The sequence below is a fragment of the Molossus molossus genome, unplaced genomic scaffold (assembly GCF_014108415.1).
Source record: "Molossus molossus isolate mMolMol1 unplaced genomic scaffold, mMolMol1.p scaffold_m16_p_21, whole genome shotgun sequence".
Taxonomy (NCBI): Eukaryota; Metazoa; Chordata; class Mammalia; order Chiroptera; family Molossidae; genus Molossus; species Molossus molossus.
In genome coordinates this window covers 30,691,772-30,712,425 of record NW_023425357.1, presented here as the reverse complement: position 1 = coordinate 30,712,425, position 20,654 = coordinate 30,691,772, and the positions used below count along the sequence as shown (strand labels likewise).

General features: G+C 40.9%; 1 protein-coding gene across 5 annotated transcripts in view; it reads right to left on the bottom strand.

The window, feature by feature from the left end:
• GLG1 (golgi glycoprotein 1) overlaps positions 1-20,654 on the bottom strand; it is a 144,197-nt gene that overhangs the window by 15,852 nt on the left and 107,691 nt on the right. For all 5 annotated transcript variants that reach the window (XR_004961082.1, XM_036273902.1, XM_036273904.1 and 2 more), the window contains exons 9-18: positions 17,104-17,225; positions 15,562-15,663; positions 12,858-13,011; positions 11,048-11,185; positions 6,983-7,069; positions 4,202-4,264; positions 3,391-3,504; positions 2,033-2,121; positions 985-1,102; positions 144-236 (exon numbers count right to left, since the gene is read on the bottom strand). Coding sequence is in view for 4 of the 5 variants with exons in the window: in XM_036273902.1 (XP_036129795.1) it covers positions 144-236; positions 985-1,102; positions 2,033-2,121; positions 3,391-3,504; positions 4,202-4,264; positions 6,983-7,069; positions 11,048-11,185; positions 12,858-13,011; positions 15,562-15,663; positions 17,104-17,225 (1,080 nt within the window). In the remaining variant the exon portion in view is untranslated. The remainder of the gene's footprint in view (positions 1-143; positions 237-984; positions 1,103-2,032; positions 2,122-3,390; positions 3,505-4,201; positions 4,265-6,982; positions 7,070-11,047; positions 11,186-12,857; positions 13,012-15,561; positions 15,664-17,103; positions 17,226-20,654) is intronic.

Below are 20,654 nucleotides of genomic sequence, written 5' to 3'. Positions count from 1 at the left end.
CTTTGGGGAAAGTCTGGCGTAGCTCATGAGGGGATGATTAGGCTGGATAGCATGTGATGGGGTCTATCCCACCAGAGAAGAATTAGTTATTAAAATGTCGCCTTCACATTACTTTTGCAGTTAAAAAATAACGAAAACATTACCTGGGCATTGCCATATTGCACTGTGGAACAGTAGTTCTTGATGTCACTCTTGCAAGCTTCATACAGATCTGGTTCCAGACGAATGTCCTCTGTCTGCATGAGAGGGAAGCAGCATGGTAAAGGGAAGTTACTCTGAGCTGGAGATGTCAAATGTTCTATAAACTTATTTGTTGACTGGATCTGGTAATCACAACTTCTACACAGCCAAGTGGCAGGAGAACGAAGATTTAGTTTCATTTCTGCCACTAGCTAGCTACATGGCCTTGGGCTTCCTTTGTGCAAGAGAATTTTTCTCTTATAGTGCACACTGTGGTTGACTTCTACTTCACCTCCGTGACCAGTGCATGGCGTCGCCCTGGAGACTGCTGTTAGCCAGGGAGTGGGCACAGACTTCAAACTGACACAATCAAATTGAAGGGAAGGATCTTTCATGCTGGGGGAGGTTTTTCTTCCTTTTCTTTTCCTACTGGGGATGAACTTTGGAGCAGGTGGTCCAGGTGTTGCAGGCAGCCATCATGAGGGAAACTGGCCTTATGATGAAGCTGGTGCAAGGATAACAGAGTGAAAGGGAGAGTCCTTTGATCCTTGAGGACATTACTGATGCAATGATCGTACTGCATGCTTACAGCTTATCTACTTTGGACTTCCAGTTAAGCGCAATAAAAAATTTTTATTCAAAAAACAGTAAAACAAGAAGCTGTCATATGTTTAGCATGTTGATCCAAGTTTTAGCCATCACAATAGTGGCTAAAATCTTTCAATTAGCCCTCACCCCTCACCCAACCCTCTTTCCCCTGCTCCCGAGGTTTCTGGGACTGGAGGCCATGGTATTAGGCATTACCATCTCCAGCTCCTCCACCCGCAGTTGCTTGCGGCACTTCAGGGACACCCTGTGTTCTTTGGCTTCCTGTAGAGTGTCATTGCGCACGGTGGTGCTCAGACAGATCACCACGTCCACCCTGCCAAGGAAAGGAGAAGGCCTGAGACTGGCTGAAGCCACGCAAGGGCAGACGGCTGAGAGCTGGGCTGAACCAGGGGCAACACCGCCTCCCAGAACTCACGAGCCTCTGTCCCATGTTTGCCTTTCCTGTAGGGCTCACTGTGTTTTCAGAGCTCTAAAGCAGCAACTTGACTATATACGTTATAAAAGTCGAACCACAGCCCAAAAGCTGACTATATTCCTGACTGGTAGGGAGGCCAGAGAGGCAAGGACAGTTCAACACTTGTTTTGTTAAAACATGTGACCAGAGAAGAATGCTGCTCTTAACTCTGGACTGTGACTTTGATGTACTGTGAAACTCATTTCTGAAAAGTACAGAAACCTGAGCAAAATGGGAACTTGGTTTATGTAAGAAATATGTTCTATAAGCGTGCGTTTCAAAGAGTGACATGGAAGAATTTGGGCAGCCGTGCTGTACAAGCTCATCACTCTCCTTCTGAAGATGTGATTCTTAAATTAATAAAGTTTTTATTTCTTCACTAGATCTCTAACTCAGTAAAAGCCTCTGCTCCTTCCATGAAGAGATGATGTAATGGAATTACATCAGGAGGAAGTCAGCTAATGTCTTGTAGTCACACTGCAACTTGTTCCTCTAAGTATACAACCTGTATCTGCTCCACCAGTTATATAGCCTGAACTGGCGAAATTAAACATGCTCCTTTAGCCTGTAGACTTCCCGCATCAGAACTACCATCTCCGGCTGTGGTTCTCAGCAGTTATAAAAATGATGTCCAGACAATGCAGTATTTCGCCACACTTCCAAATGAGTGTGCAGGAGGGCCAACTGGGCTGCCAGACAGCAGGCCGTCACCTGACATCTTGGACATTCACTCTCAGCAGCTAAGAGGGATTTTAGAGAAGCAGGATGAATCTATTAAAAACTACATACTTCTTCTTTATGTTGGGGCAAAGTTTCAGCACGTCCTCTTTGCAGGCCATTTTAAACTTGTAAGAAAACCGAAAATCCTTCATCTGCACCTAAAAACAACAATAAAAAAAGAAAACCAGAAGCTCTGTGGCAAGTTCTAAGCAGCAGTGCAGGGGTGACATTGTGTTCAGTTAGTTTGCAGAAGCCAGCTCTCCAGGCTCTGCATGACTTGCTAACCCCCCCATTCCTCCCTCTGCTATGCACACAGCAGTTCCCTGCCAGTCCACTCACACCCGTCGTTCCCTCAGCCACAAGGACCCTTCTCCCAGACCTTCCCATGGTTTTCTCTGTCACTTCCTTGGCGTTTCTATTCAAGTACCTCCTTCTGAAGTCCCTTGTCTCTTTCACCCTCCATCCCTACGCTGCTTTATTTTTCTTCATAGGCTCACCCCAGACTATATTTACTTGTAAATGTGTTTTGTGCCATTCTGTTACTAGAACAGTAGACAGGGTACGGTTTGTTTGTTCCACCGTGTCTCCTGGTGTCCATATTCTGGAGGTCCTTAATCCATGTGTTAAAGGCCATATGCCCCAGAAGAGGGCAATTTTACACATATGCCTGGATTTTGTCCCCCTGGCAAGGAAATGCTTGCTTTACCAGTAACACTTTCTTTAGACATGTGGTAACAATGTAGAGTACGATTTAACTTTCTTATTATGCCAGACCCGGGTAGTAAAATTAGAAAAAAAAAAAAAGGCTTAGAGTCCAGTGTATTGATATATATTTGGGCTGTTGCAATGAACAGTGACCCAAAACAGCAGATCTCACTGATACAGTGAAAGGAAAGGCTAAAATACCTTATAAAAGCAAGCAATGTCACTGAAGCAGGAAACACCTTTTACTTGTCTCTATCCCCAGTGGACTATATGCTCCCTAAGGGTATGAACTATGTACTTATGACTAAATTTCGAGGAGCCTAACAAAGTGTCTGGTCATAGCAAATAAAAACTACAATTATTGAAAACAAATCAAAACAATTTTTCATTGCCCGGCCAGTGTGGCTCAGTGGATTGAGCATTGTCCCATAGTCTGAAAAGTCTGGGTTCAATTCCTGGATAGGGTACACGCCCAGGTTTCGGGCTCAATCCCCTGTAGGGGGCATGCAGGAGGCAGATGAGTGATGTTTCTCTCTCATCAATGTTTCTATCTCTCTCTCCCTGCTTCCTCTCTCTCTAAAAAATCAATAAAACATTTAAAAACCAAACAAAACAATAAAAATCCCACAATTTTTCACAAGAGGTGCTCTGATGTTCTAAGGAAGAGATGCAGTAACCATCTGAGCAGTCAAGACAAGAAGGCTCTGCCAGGTGTTACTGACCAGCTGGAAATGGGTGACTCCAATGGCGCACTTCTCATTCATGTCCTTCTGGTGTTTGTTTTGTATCAGACACTCCATCAGGTCCCCAGAGTCTATCTGGTTATCTGCTACATCCTGGAAAAGGCAGTGTACATTTACACTTCATTTATAACAATACACAAATCTTGTACCCCAGTCCGTGAAAAATGCAAACAAGACTGATTCTAGTCTTCACCAACAAGATATGCATTGAATTATGTCAAAAGAAACCTGAGAAATTACAAGGGATAAACATATGGGGAATAAAATTTACATAGCAAGCTGCCCTATGGGAAGCTCCCACAAGACCATGTACTATGCAGTGCTTTTACCCCTTTGCTTCCTGGTGGTCCAATCCTCATGTTTCCTGGGTGTGCTTTGCTCCAATAATTTTCAATAAGTGAATAATGTAATAAAGTAACAGAATCTGCTAGATACCCAAGTACAAGAAAAAAGCTGGAAGGGGGAGCCACTGTCACTGCTAACAAATCCCATGCAGATGCATAGGCAGCAGCTCAGCCATGCTCATGGAGCTTCCCCATTCCCTCTTTTCCTACAAAGGCTTCTCAGCAACTGCTAAGCATATATCTGGACACCTACAAAGGATAATCAAATAAGGTTTCCTGGGATGGTGGCATCTCCTCTCGATTTTGTTTATATCTTTAACTTCTCAAAGTTGGCTACTTAGGGGTAATGCATGCTTGAAGACAGAGATAATGCAGCACACTTGGGGGCCAGAGTTCTAGTAAATTCAGTTCTGTTTCTAACCCTTGTTTCTCCGGACATCACTTACGTGGCAAAAGTTCTGAATTATGGGCTCACAGGCTCTCATCAGCAAGGCTTCTATTTGAATGTCCTGTAGAAGAATAAATATATTAATTCTGTCTTAGAAAGAACCAGGGGTGGAGAAAAGAGCAGTTTCTTTTCCTGAATTAGTAGCATCTGATGGGCAAATAACCTATCTATTATGTACATTTGGAGACTATTCTAGTTTTTAAGTTAGATAGCTCCACCAGCATAGATAGAACTACACCTCCATTATACTTTGAAAGGCAAGTTTTCTAGAAGCAAATGCAGAATTAAGAAGAGAGTAGCCCTGACAGTGTGGCTCAGTTGGTTGAGCATCATCCTAACCACAGGTTCGATTCTCAGCCAGGGCACATACCCAGGTTGTGGGTTCGATCTTGGTCAGGTTGCGTATAGGAGGCAACTGATCAATGTTTCACTCTCACATCAATGTCTCTCTCTCTCTCTCTCCCTTCCTCTCTAAAAGTCAATAAAAACATATTTTTTAAAAAAAGGAAGAGAGGAGAGCCCTGACCAGTGTGGCTCAGTTGGTTGGGGTGTTATCCTGTACACCAAAAGATTGCAGGTTCAATTCCTGGTGAGGACACATACCCAGGTAGGGGGGTTGATCATCAGTCAGGGTGCATACGGGAGGCAACTGACTGATGTTTCTCTCTCTCTCTTTCCCCCTACCTTCTCCTCTCTCTAAAACCAATAAGCATGTCCTCAGGTGAGGATTTAAAAAAATAAGAGGAAGAGAGGAGAAAAAACATTTAATAGTAATATTAGAGTATATAAAGCCTTTCGAGTTTTTCTAAAAAGCTAAGTAGTTCAAAATAAAAACGGGTAACTGACATCTATCTTTAGTTTATGAGCATCTAAACCAGATTACTGTCCTCAAACCAAATGATAAACCACTGCCTCGGGAACACACACTAAATGCCTTTAAGCAGAGAGTAAGCCCTGTATAGTACTAGCTGTTGAAATAACATATTTATTTAAAGAGTTACACACCGGCCCTGGCTGGTTTGGCTCAACAGTTAGAGCGTCAGCCCGTGGACCAGAGTCACAGGTTCAATTCCAGTCATGGGCACAAACCTTGGTTGCAGTTCGTCCCCAGCCATGGTTGGGGTTGTGCGGGAGAAAACCAGTTGATGTGTCCCTCTCACGTTGATGTTTCTCTCTCTTTCTCTCCCTCTCCCACTCTATCTGAAGATAAAGAGAAATTTGTCCTCAGGTGAGGATTTAAAAAAATAAAAAATAAAGAGTTACACACCCCAGAATGTCCTCATAAGCCCACAAAGACAATGTGAATGGGAGAGATGACAGAATATAACACAAAGGCAATAAACTTTTGAAAAATAGCAAAAAAACTAGTTGAGAAATGTAATTTTATGTATTGCCAATTTTGACAATTCAAATAGTTCTATGCCCTGGCCGGTTTGGCTCAGCGGTTAGAGCATCGGCCTGCGGTCCAGGGAGACCCAGGTTTGGTTCTCGCTAAGGGCATGTACCTTGGTTGCAAACTGTCCCCGGCCCTGGTTGGTCATGCGGGTGGCAGCCACTTGATGTGTCCCTTTCACGTCGATGTTTCTCTCTCTGTCTCTCTCTCTCTCCCTCCCAGTCTATCTGAACCAAAAAAAAAAAAAATGGAAAAATGTCCTCAGGTGAGGATAAAAAAACAAACAAACAAAAAATTTCTAAAAGGTGCCTAGGTGGTGTGGCTCAGTGGTTGAGCATCGACCCGTGCACCAAGAGGTCACTGGTTTGATTCCCCAACAGGGCACATGCCCAGGTTGTAGCCCAATCCCCAGTGTGAGGTGTGCAGGAAGGGGCCAATCGATGTTCTCTCTCATCGATGTCTCTCTCCCACCCCCTTCCTCTCTCCCAAAAAAAATCAATAAAGAAAAATTATTCAAATAGTTCTAAAAGGTTTTTGATTAAAAAAAAAAAAGAGCAATTTCCTGTTTCCCTGATTTCTTCCCCACAAGACAATTTAAACATTTTTAGCTGCCCACTTCCTAGTAATACTCTTTGTATTATAAATAATATGCCTATGGCCCGGCTGGTGTGGCTCAGTGGTTGAGTGTTGACCCATGCACCAAGAGGTTGCCGGTTCGATTCCTGGTCAGGGCACATGCCCAGGTTGTGGGCCTGATCCCCAGTGGGGGGCATGCAGGAGGTGGCCAATCGATGTTCTCTTTCACTGATGTTTCTATCTCTCTCTCCCCCTCCCTTCCTCTCTCTCTCAAATTAATAAAGAAAAAAATGTTTTAAAAATAATATACCTATGCTTATGAGGTTTTTAATTTTTTATATTTTAATGGGTTTCAGGATGGAACGGGGATAAATACATGTATTCAATCTTCCATGTTTAACTGTAAGTCCTAGGCTTTTATTTTATTAAACACACAAACATTACCAAATGACCTAATTGAAAGAGCTAAAGATAACAAGAATGCTTAGACTCTTCTTGAATGTGATTAAAGAGATTTAAAATAGAGCTGCTATCTTTTCTTAAAGGGGAAAAAAAGATTGGTCTAATCACTGTGATAAATCTAACTGATGAAGTAAACCAAAGGGCTCAATGTATAGAGTGTTTTTCTGGAGAAATAAAGAAGGGGTTCAGGAAACATAACAATATTCTTCTTTATAAAGCAAATGGAGAATATGATAAGGTTTCTTTTGTTTTCCAGAGCATCTGTACTCTCAAGAGTCTAGAAACAGTAGGATCAAGAAAGGAGAGGCTGCTGACAAGGCACTCTCCTTTGAGTTGCAAACTGCTTACCTCAGATTCTAACTCGGTGAGGTTGCCGACTATTTCTCTGCATTCTGCAGCCAAGTCATCAAGATGATCCTGGAGGCACTCAAGTTCCTGCAAACAAAAAGGCAATCCCTTGGGGTTTGTCAATTACATAAATGATCAAGGGAAACTGAGATATCAGTGTCTACTTCTTTTTCAGTGGTCCTCCTTTTCTATTCTTTTTGAAACTCCTTCACTAAACAGAACACTGAAGTTTTATTTATTTCCCAAACTGGGATTGTTGGAAAGATAATTACTTGATGTAACAGGGTGGTTAAGATGATTAAGGGGGCATTACAGCCATTCAAATCCTCCAGAAGGCCAAATCGAAAAGTCCAACAAGAATCAATGTTCAGGTGTTCTCAGAGTCCAAAAATCCTGTATCAAGGCTTTATTCCATTCCATCAATACCCTGCCATTCCCTTTTTTTTCTGTATTTTGATAATGATTATTAGACAACAAATTCACAGTACAAGACATGGGATAGATACTTTAAGACTCTTTATGGGCAAAGCACGTTGAGACCCAGGATCTTTTTGTTGTTGTTGTTAATCCTCATCTGAGGATATTTTTTCATTGATTTTTTTTAGAAAGACGGAGGGAAGGGGAGAGAGAGAGACATCGATGTGAGAGAGAAACATCAATTGGCTGCCTCCCTTATGACCCTGACTGGGGATGGAGACTGAACCTGCAATCCAGGTATGTGCCCTTGACTGGGAATCAAACCCTTGACCCTTCAGTCTGCAAGCCAATGCTGAACCAAACCGGCCAGGATCTTAAACACAGTATGAAGCTGAAGGTTCCTGCAAGTCAAATCTGGGGTTCTAACCCCAGCCCACATAAAAGGATCCTCTGAGGAAAACTGCAAAACAAGTAAGCACACTAGGGTGTGGGTATCCAAAAGCTATCTTGTCTGGGCATTGGAAACTGAGCTGGAGCTACCTTGTAGCATCAGTCTATTGCTATTTCTCTTAAAAATTTATAGAGGTTTATAAGTATAACATTAGCTCATTTTCCTGAAGCACACCAACAACTATTTCTCAGCAAAGGGCTCTGTTAAAGAACCAAGTTTAACTTACTAACTATTCTGTAAGAATCTCTCTGTTTTGAAATTTGAATGGGAAGGGAGAGAAAGGGTTATAGAAATTATACAACCCTAAAGGAAAATGCATAATACTTTTGCGAGTAAAATAAAGGGCAAATGAAAAAATCCCATTCATGGAATCCTGTCCTAAATTTAGCTTCACCCATTCTACATAATGCAGCTTTCTCAATGTGACTGTACCGAGGACATGATAGGAAACTATTTCCTGGGATTCTGTATGACCATATCCCTTGTTTCATTAGACCGAGGCAGAAGAAAGCAAACCAGCCCTGGCCAATTTGGCTCAGCAGTTAGAGTGTCAGTCCGTGGATCCAAGAGTCATGGGTTTTATTCCAGCCAACGGTATGTACCTCGGTTTTGGTTCGTCCTCAGCCTTAGTCAGGGTCATGTGGGAGGCAACCAATAGACATGTCTCTCTCACATCGATGTTTCTCTTCCCCACTTCCATTCTATCTAAAGATAAATGGAAAAAATATCCTCAGGTAAGGATTAAATAAAAATAAATAAATAGGAAGGAAGGAAGGAAGGAAGGAAGGAAGGAAGGAAGGAAGGAAGGAAGGAAGGAAGGAAGGAGCAAACCAACAGGCATTTTCTAACAATAAATGTGACAGAGCTGCGGTAGGCCCAGGAAGCAGACCGCTAAAAATGATATTCTCAGGCTCAACAGATCTATGTAAGCAGCCATTGCTCCTTAAAAATGTCCAATTTCCGCCCTGGCCAGTTTGGCTCAGCGGCTGGAGAGTCAGCCTGCAGACCAATGAGCTGCGGGTTCAGTTCTGGTTAAGGGCATGTACCTTGTTTGAGGTTTGGTCCCTAACCCTCCCTGGTCGGGGCTGTGCTGGAAGAAGCCAATCAGTGTGTCTCTCTCACACTGATGTTTCTTTCTCTCTCTCTATCTCTCCCTCTTACTCTGTCTGAAAATAAATGAAAAAATATACTCGGGTAAGGATTAAAAACAAAAGTCCAATTCCTGTACATGTGACTTTTTAAAAAATCCTCACCTGAGGACATTTTTTGCATTTATCTTCAGATAGAGCAGGAGGGAGAGAGGGGTGAAAAGAGAGAGAGAAACATCGATGTGAGAGAGACACATCGACTGGTTGCCACCCACACGACCCCAACCGAGGCCGGGACAAACTGCAACCAAGGTACGTGCCCTTAGCAGGAACTGAACCTGGGTCCCTCTGTCCACAGGATGATTCTCTAACCGCTGAGCCAGACCGGCCAGGGCCATGTGACTTTTTAATAGTTTAATCCCATAGAGTGTTTCGGAGTGGTACAAATGGAACTTAGAAACCTGGGTTCACGTCTTATTCCAGTATCAATGGGGCTTTAAACAAGTAGCTACTCCTCACTGCTTGGTTTCCCTGCATTAGGGTAGAAAACAAGCTACTTTCCCTCTTAATTGGACAAAATGTAGTAACATACTGCCCTCCCCCTTTTAAACTAGGCACAAAACCCTAAGGAATCATTCATAGCATGCATATAATTCTTGGGGGCTGCTCCTTCTCTATACTTTCCTGTATGGAAGGTGGTCATGATATAATGGAACAAATGCCTGGCTAGGACTAGACCTGAGTTTTAGGTAAGGAAGTCAATACACCTCACTTCTCAGAGCCTCAATTTCATCAATTACTAGATGGAAAAAGTCCATTCCTACATATCCTGTAGGACTGATGTAGGGCACACATACTATTCATGCATACAAGTATTTACTATATATATATGTGTGTGTGTGTGTACATATTTATGTATACTCTGCTTCCCTCAAAAGGGCTTAATGTGGCTTATAAAAGTGAGAAGAGGAAAAAAAAGGCAAGAAAGCCCAGCTGGTGTGGCTCAGTGGTTGAGCGTTGACCCATGCACCAAGAGGTCACCAATTCGATTCCCGGTCAGGGCACATACCTGGGTTGTGAGCTTTATCCCTAGTAGGGGGTGTGCAGGAGGCAACTGATCGATGGTTCTCTCTCATATCCATGTTTCTATCTCTTTCTCCTTCTCTCTTCCTCTCTCAAAATCAATCAAAAATATTTTTAAAAAAGGCAAGATAAAATTAATTAAAAATGAATAAAAGAAAAAGAGGAAAGGAAAGGGAATTATGTTAAGGAAAGTGAGATGGAGCAAGTAGTAGGTTAGTACATAAACACTGACCATAAAATCTTACATACTTGCCAGAGGCAGGCCATACCTTTCTTTGACTGTAGGCATTAAAAAAAATTTTTTTATTCTTTATTGGTTTTAGAGAGAGAGGAAGGGAGAGTGAGAGAGAACTAGAAACATCAATGAGAGAAAACATCGATTGGCTGCCTCCGGCATGCCCCCCACTGGAGATTTGGCCCACAAGCTGGGCATGTGCCTGGACAAGGAATTGAACCAGCGACCTCTTGGTGCATGGCGACTCTAGGCTTTTTAAGAGGCAACACAAAGAAGAAAAACAATCAATTACAAAATAATATAAAAACAAACTAACTGCTTAGGAAAAGTACAATTATCCCTGACTATAGAAAACAAAAATTTCCTGAGGATTTCTTATAGAAAGATCATCAGATAATATAACAAGCCCTGGCCGGTTTTGCTCAGCGGTTAGAGCATCAGCCTGCGGTCCAGAGAGACCTGGGTTCAGTTCCCGCTATGGGCACGTACCTCAGTTGCAGTTTGTCCCAGGCCCTGGTTGGTCATGTGGGTGGCAGTCACTCGATGTGTCCCTTTCACATTGATGTCTCTCTCTCTCTCTCTCCCTCCCACTCTATCTGAACAAAAATGGAAAAGTGTCCTTGGGTGAGGATAAAAATAAATAAATAAATAAAATAACATAACAAATCTTTATGTCTATGAAGTAAACAGAAATGGATTTTCTAGGGGTTTGTATACCACACAAAATGTTAATCATGGAGATCATTAGTATTATTATGACTATAAGATAAATAGGTAGCTATGTCACCCACCTGTCCAGTCTCTGTTTTTTCACTGCACCATTTGCCCAGATCAATTAGGCACTTATCCTGGAGCGCAGGATCCAGCTTAACATCCATGGCACGCTGATGTAGGATCCTTTGGACTTCGGCTCGACACTCCCGTGAGAGCTACATGAAAATAAGCAAAGTACTCTAAAGGTACCAAAACCCAAACCAAAAGACATTTGATAATGTCAGAAAACTAACAAACAACTTTATACCTTGAATCTCTTCCAGAATAAGAATTAAATGTTCTAAGAGGTTTCTAAAAGCCCACCTCTCTTGGAATGAGATTATATACTTGGCCTATTCTAATATATTATTTGAAACAACATCCTTTTTTCAGGTACACTGATAAAAAGTAAATTGAATTTGTTCAGATTAGGTTAGAGAGTTTTTGTTTAGCAAAATTAATTTGCTATTACTCCAAGAATGTAGGGTAGAATGCTTGGTCCAGTTCAGGAGAAAAAACACATGTGTCAGGAGAACTGAGTTCAAATTTACCTAAACTAAGAATAGGTAACAGTAGAAGCAACAAAGTTACCACAGGTCAGGACCAGGTTCTTCTAGGTGAGTAACAGGTAATTAGCAGAGGGTCAAACACTTGAAAACTAATATTTTTGCAAAGGCTATGAGAAAGCTGTCATTTACAGGTAAAGACAGCCTCTCTTCCTAAAAGGGCCCATGCACCTGGGGTGTGAGGAGAGCGAGATGGAGAATAACTGCTTAATGGGCATGGGGTTTCTTTTTGGAGACACGGAAATGTTTTGGAAGTAGACAGATGTGGTAGTTGCACAACTTTATCAATATACTAAATACCACCAAATCTTCCTTTTTAAAATGGTTCATTTTATGTTATATGAATTTCACCTCATTTTTTAAAGAAATATATTTTTTTAAAAAGGACAGCTTCCAACCCTTTACCTGTAAGACAAGGAACCTCCTACTATACTGACTACCAAGATGCCAACTCCTGTGATTAATGACAGGCTCATCTTTTGAAGAAAAAAGTACTATAAATTACAATATTTTCTTACATAGTAGTATAAAAACTGGGTTAAGTCTGAAGTATAACATTTCTTTCTATCTGGGTCTCCTCATTCTGAATACTAAACTTAGACTTTTGCATTAAGCTCAGAGGGGTATTTGTAAACATGCATGTGGAATAATACCATCTCTATTTTCTGTAACAAATGTAAGACTGAACGCAACAGAGCACCTCATAAGGCTTCAAAAGGCCCCCGGGAGAACAAGCAGCATGTCGGTGTGGCACCAGACGGCAGTAAGCGATGCCTGAGAGCCAAGCACACACAAATATCCCAACAAGAGGTGGCAATCAGGGCAGACAAATACCAAGAGACTGGGGTATGGAGGTTTTTGCTCCAACTGGCGTGCTATGAGAGAGGCCTATTAATACAAGCGTTATTTGTTCTGATGCCAAAAGCAGAAGACTAAAAACCATTTGTATCTTGGCTAAGAGCTTCTAATGGATCTTTAAAGCTAAATAAAGTTAGGACAGCAGAAGTTAATTGTCTATTTGTGATTTAGATTTCAGTAATTTAAAGAAAAAACTGGAAATGTCCTAACTCATTTTGTTAAAAAGAGAAAATCAGGTGGAAAGAAGCTGGTAGAACTCTACGTACACTCACTGAATGAAGAAGTTTCTAGCAGTGCAGCAACCCCTCCCCACCAGATGTACTAACAAAGATTTGCTAGGGTGGCAGGAATCAGAACAATACACAACAAACTAATTAAAAAACAAATGATGATAAGAAGAAATGAAGTTAACAGTGATGCATACCCTCCTGCCCTGTTCCTCAGTGCGGTAGGCATGTCTGTACAAGCAAGAGAACACAGCTCCAGGAGGCATAAGTTCACTGGTTTCATTCCAGCCATGGGTGTGGCAAAGACGAGATGCATCTCCCTGGCACTTGCGGTATAAGACAGGGTCCAGCCTATAAAGTTAAGAGTTAAAAGGTAATCACTCTTACTATACCCTTTCTCTAATGCATGCTAAGGGTTTTTACAATGAGCTTGTGTACTCATTAATAGATTCCTGGTCAGGGCACATACCTAGGTTGTGAGTTCAATCCCTGCTCAGGGTGGGTACCAAAGGCAACCGATCAATGTTTCTCTCTCTCCCTTCTTCTCTAAAATTAATAAAAACATATCCTCAGATGAGGATTAAAAAATATATGTGTGTGTGTGTGTGTGTGTGTGTGTGTGTACACACACACACACATATATAATAATCATTTCTAGGGTAGTGCAGACAGCAGCTAAGCAAATTTTGAATTTATTCTTCATGAACACACAGAGGTCAACCTGCAGACGTTTGTTAACATTAGTACAGAAGATTTAAGTTCTACCTCAAAGAAGTTATCTTGGCTATGTAAGGCACACACTTTTCAATAACAGACTCAGCACTAATATGACCTCACTGAAATGAGAAAATAAGGGTTATATCTATCAGCGGGCAATTCGTAACTTTTTACTCAATACATTTTTCTAAGTACAAATGAAGTTCAATCCTACCTGATATACTAGATTCAGTAAGATCAGGAAATAGCAAGATAAACAAAATTTCTCACTCAACTTCCTTTCTAGTAAAACTATTCCTCTTTGTCCCACGCAAGGTGAGGCCATTATAATTTTAGTTTACCTGAATATACTTATCTATTTTAAAAACCTGACATTTAACTCTGTCTCTGGAGAGAGTGGATTAGGCAGTGAGCCTGCTGCTTCTACAAATTAGACCAATGGATGCTTAATTCTGTCCACATCATGAAATCAATTTTGGGGAAGGGCTACTTAATAATGGGAGGAGAAAAGCTAGCAATATTTAATGAGTAGCTTTTAAGACTATGAAGCACCCTTTAAAAAAAAACCCTCATCCAAAGATATTTTTTCCACTGGTTTTTAGAGAGAGAGTAGAAGGGAGGAAGAAAGGGAGGTGTAGAGAGAAAGGGGAGAAGGGGAGAGAGAGTGAGAAACATCGATGTGAGAGAGAGACACTGATTGGTTGCCTCCCTCATGACCCTGACTGGGGCCAGGGATTGAACCTGCAATCCAGGTACATGCCCTTGACTGGGAATCAAATCCAAGACCCTTTGGTCCATGACCAATGCTCCAACCACTGAACCACACTGGCCAGGGTTGAAGCACCCTATTTATTTATTTATTTATTTATTTATTTATTTATTTATTTATTTATCCATTCATTCATTTATTTACTTATTTGGTATGTGCCCCTAGAGGGAACCGAACCCAGAACTCTCTGGTCCGCAGGCTGACGCTCTAACCGCTGAGCAAAACTGGCCAGGGCCTGAAGCACCTTTTGATCATGATGGAAGGGATAGCAGAAGAGGAAAAAACATGATTTTGTTAAGGTAGTAAACTCGGTAAACTGTTATTTCGGTTTAGATGGCCCAAGTAAGCACCCAGATTTCTAGTCTTTTCCAGAGCAAATTTCAGGAAACAGAAACACATCAAATCTTCAAGTAATCTTTCTTGTAAAAAGTATGTGGGTAAAACATATATTAATCACCAGAAAAAGTTAATGACCAAAGTACAATGGCTTAAACCACCGAATCAGGAAGGAGCTGAACTCGGGAAGCAACAGGAGCAGCTTGATCCTACTGGCTGCTTTGGAAGTGGGATGAGAAAATAAGACCTGGAAAGAGGAGGGATTTGCAGCCAATAAATTATAGTGATTCTGATGGTAATAGATCCTTCTCATCTTCTCCTTTTTGGCTAACAGGATGAGAAGAGAATCAAGTTGTTACTTATTGATAAGAGCCTCTTAAGATAGAATAAACTCAATATCTTTAAATAGTTAAAGAAATAAAAGCAAATTCCCATACCCGGTGCAAATCAATAAAAATAAAAATGCACTACTATCTACTTAGAGACATATCTGAAGATGCTTCTGCTGCCCCAAAGGTGCCCAAGTTCTTTCCAGATAGATCGTGGTGGTATCACGAAAATTTGCTCCTGATTTCCAAAGTAGCAGTGAATGGGGACACTTGGGGACAGATCTACAGGGGCTGCCTCTGCTTTTAGATACTGTTATGAAAGTTAAGAAAGCGTGCCCTGGCCAGTTTGGCTCAGCGGTTAGAGCGTCAGCCTGCGGTCCGGAGAGACCCGGGTTCGGTTCCCGCTAAGGGCACGTACTTCGGTTGCAGTTTGTCCCCGGCCCTGGTGGTCGTGCGGGTGGCAGCCACTCGATGTGTCCCTTCACGTCGATGTTTCTCTCTCTCTCTCCCTTCCTCTCTCTCCCTCCCACTCTATCTGTACAAAAATGGAAAAATATCCTCAGGTGAGGATAAAAAAAAAAGAAAGTTAAGAAAGCGTTTTTTCAGGGTATTAAAATTAACTATCCCAGAAATTAACAAAAATAAATTCCTACTGATTATTAAAAATAAAACACACACACATACAAGGGATACTGACTACACAGGAGAACAGGCTGAGGCTTACACTTACTCTGGATTGAAAATACTCACTTCCAATCTCGGGAGATGAAATACTGTAGCTCTAACAGACGGTGTTCACAGTCTTCTACCATTTTCTCTGTGTATAAATGTTCCATTAGGCATGAGAGGATCCTGGGCATAAAATGGGTAAAATTATAACAAGAGATAGAAGAGATCTGACTACTTGTACAGAACTCTTGTATCAGTATTTCCCTGGTCTGTAGAAAAAGCCATTGTGCGATTTTCTTAGGGCAATCAGGCACTTATCCCCTGACAGTGATTAAGCCTTCTATTAGCTTCAGAGCCTCTTAGCACTTAGGACTCAACTTGGACAAGAGCCGTGTGCAGGTGCTTTATTAACTGTTTATGTAAACATTTTCCAGCACACACAAAAGTGGAGAATCATATACCATCTACCTTTCCTTCCCATAGCTTTATCTACCTATGGCTCAGGCTGTTTTAACTCTGTCCCCCTTTCTGATAAAGCAAATCTCAGATACCATATCATTCCATCCTAAGTACTTTAGCATGCTTCTCATTTAATATGAGAATGTAATATCTACCAAAAGGAATACATTTTTAAAAATCGATAATATCATGTAATATCCTGTTAGCTTTCAAAACTTTCTAATTTTTTCATGCCCTTGTACATGTTTGCTCAAACCAGGACCCAGAAAAGGTCCAAGCATTGCATTTAATTGATAGTATCTTAAATTTATTTTAATCTGTAGCAGTTAGCTTCTTCCTCCCTCTCCCTTGCCTCCTTTATAGTTAATGCAGTTAAATATGCTTAATTAGTCTTAAGTGTGTTTGTCTACCTCCTCCAACCACACGGACAGCTTTATGGAAGAACACCTTTTTTAAATTCCCTATCACAGCATGAGCAGCAGGAATGCATGCACAGCAGAATGATGACAAACACGGACTACATACATCTTATTGTTGGGTACTGCCAGCTGTGGGCTATAAAGATTTATTCAGAATGAGAAACCTGTTCTTACTTGCAACCTGGTTTTAAGAGCTCTTTGCATATCATATGGAATAAAACGAATGCATGCAATTCAAATACTTCATTATAGAATTTTATAGCTTTCCTAGATCTTGGATACAACTTCAGAGTTCAATTTGTCCATGATTCCCTCTTCCAACCACCACATTTTGTTTTATATTTCAATGAAAATTAATTACTCTCTGATAATTATAAAGTAGCCAATATATATGAGTCAATATACAAACAGGATAAAAGTATAGAGTCAATGCATGTGTCACTTTATCGTGAGAGTCTGTCTCTCATTTTTATTTGACCACTAATTGGAATTATCCAGTGACCTAATATATAGGCTCACCTATGCTCAGTCACTGTCAACAAACACCATTACAATGTTAGGTCTAGGTGTCTCCACATCATAGATGAAGCAGAGGTGAAGTCTCAATTCCTATACTAGTTTTAACAAAAGATGGTATGTGTTACTGTTTAACAAAATTCCAGTTATGATGTTGAGGGAATGTTCCCTGTGCTACACTGCCAAATAAAATATAATATGGATAAATACCACAAACAAGATAACCTACATTGGGTCTCCCGATCTTATGTGTTTGCAGGCAGTCTGTATTACAGATTCACAAGCTTCATTCAAAGCTCTGTCAATGCGGTAATCTGCACCAGGGTCAGTCTCCTGAATCAGTGTTTGAAGCTGGATTTAAAAAAAAAAAAGGAAGGAAGAAAGCAAGAAGGTCATTTATATATCAAGGAAGAGCCGTGTCATCTCTTCATACAATCAGTTACTAAGTCTGGTATATCACAAGGTACTGTAAGTGTCACTGGCCAAGTTCAAGAACTCTTGCCAAATACTTTCCAATTGATTTCTATACTTTGATCAAGAGTTTTCCGTTCAAGTCATGTAGAGATTACTTGTCTACTTGCATACCAGTCTGAATCAAACCTGGACATTTGAAAAAAAAAGGTCTTTACAATAAAAGGCTGCTTCCCCCTTCATATCTGCCTATATATTAATCAGATTACTAAATCTGACACTCAGTGCCAAACAAGAATTGAGCGGAGAAGAGTAAATAGAAGACACTTCCAGTTAGAGACCTAATTTGGGGTCTTAAAAATCTAGAATTTAAGTTTTGCTGCCAAGACACTGGCATTACAACAAGCGTATTCTGCTTTATTAAAGATAGATGTGCGATTTCATTTAGCTTGCAAGAAATATCAATTACAAAAAGTAAGAACAGCCCTGGCCAATTTGGCCCAGCAGTTAGAGCGTCGGGCTGTGGACCAGAGAGACCTGGGTTTGGTTCCCGCTAAGGGAAGGTACCTCGGTTGCAGTTTTTCCTGGCCTTGGTAGGTGTTGTGTGGGTGGCAGCCAGTTGATTTGTCTCTCTCACATCAATGTTTCTCTCTCTCTCTTTCCCCCTCTCTCCCTCCTGCTCCATCTGAAGATAAATACAAAAATGTCCTCAGATGAGGATAAAAAAAACAAAAACAAAATAACACAGCCCTGGCCAGTATGGTTCAGTGGTTAGAGCACTGGCTCGCGCATCAAAGGGCTGTAGGTTTGATTCCTGGGTTACATACCTGGGTTACAGGTTTTTTATTTTATTTTATTTTATTTTATTTTATTCTCACCTGAGGACATTTTTCCATTTTACTGTTCAGACAGAGTGGAAGCGAGAGAGAGAGAGAGAGAGAGAAACATCGACGTGAAAGGGACGACCAACCAGGGCTGGGGACAAACCGCAACTGAGGTACATGCCCTTAGCAGGAACCGAACCCGGGTCTCTCGGGACCACAGGCCATGACTCTAACTGCTGAGCCAAACTGGCCAGGGCTTGGGTTACAGGTTTGATCCCCAGCCCTGACCAGGGCAAATGTGGAGGTAATCAACTGATGTGTCTCTCTTCCACTGATGTTTCTCTCTCTCACTGATGTTTCTCTTTCTCTCCCCCGCGTCCACTCTCTCTAAATATCAATGGAAAAAATATCCTTGGGTGAGGATTAACAAAAAAATAAAATAAAATAATACAACATTTATAATTTCTTATTTTCCCTCAACTATCTTTTTCTGTTGTTGTTATCCTCACCCAATGATATTTTCCATTGATTTAAATAGAGTGGAAGGGAGGGAGGGAGAGAAACATCGATGTAAGAGAGAGACATGTCAACCAGCTGCCTCCCGAGTAACCCAGACTAGGGCCAGGGATCAAACCTGCAACCTAGGTATGTGCCCTTGATCAGGAATCAAACCTTGAACCCTATGGTCCGAGGGCTGATGCTCTAACCATTGAGCCAAACCAGCTAGGACAGCTCTCACAACCAAGAGGTAAACCAGAGATCACTCTTTATAAGTATACAGAAAAATATTTGTCACTATGCAATTGAAAATGAGAATACAGTTTTTGCAATTTACTTCAGCTTGATTCATGCTTTATCATGAAATAAAGTGAAAGTATGAGATGTGCCTTGGATTATTCTTCCCTGTCTTTGAGGAGAAAGCACTTGGGGCACAGAGGAAACACTTCTAAATCAAGGATCACAAGACCGATCCGAGTTCTATTAATAGTTCTGGCTCTGCCAGTTATTAGCTTTGAGAACATGGGCAAGTTGATTAACCTCTAAGTTCCAGTCTCTTTAACCATAAGGATTATAAGAATACATAAAAGGTTGTATAAGCGGTAAGCATTTGACAGATATAAAAGATCATTATTACTACAGATGGGTAGCAGATGGTGTTTTGGGGTGGGAATCTTAAATAACAGAGCAAATCTGAAAACTATAATCCTGGTTTGGGTTCCTTTTTTTCCAAGTTGAAAACCTGGAGCCCTTTTTGTGCCACCGATGTAGCCTTTATCTCTCTGTAAATCCTTCTCTGATCCTCATGCATTTGACCTGCGATCCCAAAGGGGCACATATGAAAGTATTGACCCCGACACATATTAACCAGAACACAAATCAAAAGGAAATGAAGAAAGAAAAAACTCCATTCTTTCTATTCTAAAAGAAGTCAAGAATCAAGATGAGAGAAATATGAAAGATTTCCAGTATTCTGGGATGAAAGTTGTTTATACCAATTCTTACTGGCAATTTGGAAAAGCTACAAAATGCTGTGAGTGGTTAGTTGGTAGAAAGATTACTGTCAAAGGATTATCGATTTTAGTAATGATTTGTTGACAAAGACCAAAATATTTATCTTTTTCTGAGGGAGATTATAAGCATCACGGGAGTCTGAAAGTTTCTGCAAGAACTGTATTAGTTAAATACCCATGACTGATGACTGACACAGAAACTTGGAGAATTCACAATGAATGCACCAGATTGCAACTACTAAAAGGAGGCAATGAATGCATTACAGACTCTAGTAGGCTACGGACTCAAGGGATTATTGCCACTCTGGAATCCAGTGACAACAGTGTGGGAAATAACACTAAGAATGTAAATTGCTATATGATTATACATCTGCTCCAGCACCTGCTTGCTTAGGAAAAACCTAGGGAAATGCTTCTGGGAAGTGTAGAGAATAGACTGGACAGTCACCTTTGATCTGGGAGAGACTGGGCCAAGTTGTTCAGCCACAACTGAAGATAATTTACTAAGTTCATGATTAGGGTGCAACTGGAAAAGTATGTACTCATTAAGAAGCTACCTGCTTTTATGCTTCACAGTTTACTATTTGTTAAAAAATCACTAAATAAAAGCACAGCCAAGCAAATAGGGAAAATTAATGGTCAACCACAGACAGGTATGAATGTCTAATGTATCAGAGAAGAAAACTGAAAAAGAAACCCACTCAAAATAAATCATTTCAAAACATTCCTCCATTTGATTGAGGATAGATAATATAAAAGACTAAAAAAAATTTCTTTTTTTCAATTCCTAAAAACCATGAGTTCATAAAAAAAACCCACCAAAGTGTTTGTTTCCCACTTGGCTAAACTTAATGTAGGCAAAACCACATAATTCATATTTATTCTGGGCACAAAGGATAGGATGAGGTACTTGGTACTTATTTATCTTTCGAGTTGTTGAGTCATTAGCTCTTTTTCTTTTGTTAATCCTCACCTGAGGACATTTTCCCACTGATTTTAGAGTGGAAAGGAGGAAGAAAGGAAGGAAGGGAGAG